Source organism: Somniosus microcephalus, unplaced genomic scaffold (genome assembly GCF_052327205.1).
Source record: "Somniosus microcephalus isolate GS21.2 unplaced genomic scaffold, FLI_Smic_1.0 unresolved_chr1, whole genome shotgun sequence".
NCBI lineage: Eukaryota > Metazoa > Chordata > Chondrichthyes > Squaliformes > Somniosidae > Somniosus > Somniosus microcephalus.
This window is the reverse complement of record NW_028225179.1, coordinates 34,721,415-34,724,118: the sequence shown is the minus strand read 5'-3', so window position 1 is coordinate 34,724,118 and position 2,704 is coordinate 34,721,415. Positions and strand designations below refer to the sequence as shown.

General features: G+C 48.1%; 1 protein-coding gene across 1 annotated transcript in view; it reads left to right on the top strand.

Annotated features, from left to right (window-relative positions):
• Positions 1–1,940: 1,940 nt before the first annotated feature.
• Positions 1,941–2,704, top strand: part of tufm (Tu translation elongation factor, mitochondrial) — a 19,173-nt gene continuing 18,409 nt past the window's right edge. The window contains exon 1 of the mRNA XM_085974436.1: positions 1,941–2,070. Coding sequence (XP_085830562.1) covers positions 1,969–2,070 — 102 coding nt within the window. The 5' untranslated portion in view covers positions 1,941–1,968. The remainder of the gene's footprint in view (positions 2,071–2,704) is intronic.

The window sequence follows — 2,704 nt, the reverse complement described above, 5'->3', positions numbered from 1 at the left end:
ACATTATACTGCATCTGCCATGCATCTGCCCAATCACCCAACCTGTCCAAATCATACTGGAGTTTCTCTGCATCCTCCTCACAGCACACACGCCCACCAAGCTTTGTGTCATCTGCAAACTTGGAGATATTACATCTAGTTCCCTTGTCTAGATCATTAATATATATTGTGACTAGCTGGGGTCCTAGGACCGATCCCTGCGGTACCCCACTAGTCACTGCCTGCCACTCGGAAAAAGACCCGTTTATTCCAACTCTTTGCTTTCTGTCTGCCAACCAGTTCTCTATCCAAGTCGCTACCTTGCCCCCAATCCCATGTGCCTTAAATTTACACGCTAATCTCTTATGCGGGACCTTATCGAAAGCCTTCTGAAAGTCCAAAATACACCACATCCACTGGTTCTCCCTGATCTATTCTGCCAGTTACATCCTCAAAAAATTCCAGTAGATTAGTCAAGCACGATTTACCTTTTGTAAATCCATGTTGACTTTGTCCGATCCTGTCACTGTTTTCCAAGTGCTCTGCTGTTACATCTTTTATAATGGACTCTAGCATTTTCCCCACTACTGATGTCAGGCTTACCGGTCTATAATTCCCCGTTTTCTCTCTACCACCTTTTTTGAATAGTGGGGTTACATTAGCTACCCTCCAGTCCATGGGAACTGTTCCAGAGTCTATAGAATTTTGGAAGATGAGCAGCAATGCATCTACTATTTCTAGGGCCACTTCCTTAAGTACCCTAGGATGTAGATTATCAGGCCCTGGGGATTTATCGGCCTTCAATCCCGTCAATTTCCCTAACACCATTTCCCTACAAACACTGATTTCATTCAGTTCCTCCCTCTCATTAGACCCTTTGTTCCCCGACATCTCTGGGAGGTTATTTGTGTCCTCCTTTGTGAAGACAGAACCAAAGTATGTATTTAATTGGTCAGCCATTTCTTTGTTCCCCATTATAAATTCCCCTGATTCTGACTGTAAGGGACCTACGGTTGACTTCACCAATCTTTTTCTCTTCACATATCTATAGAAGCTTTTACAGTCAGTTTTTATGTTCCCTGCAAGCTTACTCTCATATTCTATTTTCCCCCTCTTAATTAATCTCTTTGTCACCCTTTGCTGAATCCTAAACTGCTCCCAATCCTCAGGTTTGCTGCTTTTTCTGGCCAAATTATATGTCCTCTCCTTGGCTCTTATGCTATCCCTAATTTCCCTTGTTAGCCACGGTTGAGTCACCTTTTTGTTTTATTTTTGTGCCAAACAGGGATGAACAAATTCTGTAGTTCATCCATGCGATCTTTGAATGTTTGCCATTGCCTATCCACCGTCAACCCTTTAAGTAACATTCCCCAATCCATCCTAGCCAACTCGCGCCTCATACCACCGTAGTTTCCTTTATTGAAATTCAGGACCCTAGTCTCTGAGTCAACTACTTCACTCTCCATCTTAATGAAGAATTCTATCATATTATGATCACTCCTCCCCAAGGGGCCTCGCACAACAAAAGATTGCGAATTAATCCTTTCTTAAGGAATATTAAGTAGTATCGATGGACTAGCAGCGTAATTGGTACAAGGACGGTTCCGGTTATAAATGTAACGGCGTCTATATCAGGGCCTGGGTGTTACCTTTGATTTGGAGGTGGAGGGAGCGCAGTTCTTTAACTCATCTCCGCCCCACAACCGCCAATCGCTCCCCTCTGCTCTGTTCCAAAGAAGGCGTGGCGAGCGGGCACGAAACTGGTCAGTATTCCCGGTCGGCCGGGTTTGCAATTGAACTCTGACTGACCTGCGTCTGCCGGTGCTTACTTAACGGCCGTGTCCCAGCAGGGCGCCGCCGTGGGTAAGCCTGCCCTCGGGCAGCGCGCCGTCGCTTTTTAACGCCAGCCTGGGGAGTTTGTGTTGAAGGAGAATGGAACGGCGTCCTTGCGTGTCGGTGTCACCGTCTCTCTCTCTCTCGCCACAGAACATGATCACAGGCACGGCGCAGCTCGACGGCTGCATCCTGGTTGTCGCGGCAACGGACGGGCAGATGCCGCAGACGCGGGAGCACTTGTTGCTTGCGAAACAGGTGAGCGGGGCCTTGGGGTTCCGGGGGAGGGGCCGGGGGGGGCGCCTTCGCGCAAGACGCCTATTGTCCCAGTTAAGCTGCGCACCCAACAAAAAAATGAGAAGGAACATTGGATACCCACCCCACCCCCTTCAGCCAGTCGGCGCTTGGCGATGCTGCCCCCCTGTCGAATTTCCCGTCTCACTGTCGTTTGCACAAGGAGTCAGCCGTGAGTCAGTTGGTCTGTCTCTCTCTGTCTGTCTCTGTCTCTCTCTCTGTCTCTCTCTCTCTGTCTCTCTCTCTCTCTCTGTGTCTCTCTCTCTGTGTCTCTCTCTCTGTCTCTCTGTCTCTGTCTCTCTGTCTCTCTCTCTGTCTCTCTCTCTCTGTCTCTCTCTCTCTGTCTCTCTCTCTCTGTCTCTCTGTCTCTGTCTCTCTGTCTCTCTCTCTGTCTCTCTCTCTCTGTCTCTCTCTCTCTGTCTCTCTCTGTCTCTCTCTCTCTGTCTCTCTCTCTCACTCTGTCTCTCTCTCTCTGCCTCTCTCTCTCAGTTCAGTTCAGTTCAAATGCTTTATTGGCATGAAAGTTTACAGAGAACCATATTGCCAAAGCTTACATAGCAAAAAGGTACAGTTTTCCAACATTCTGTAGGTGTCAATC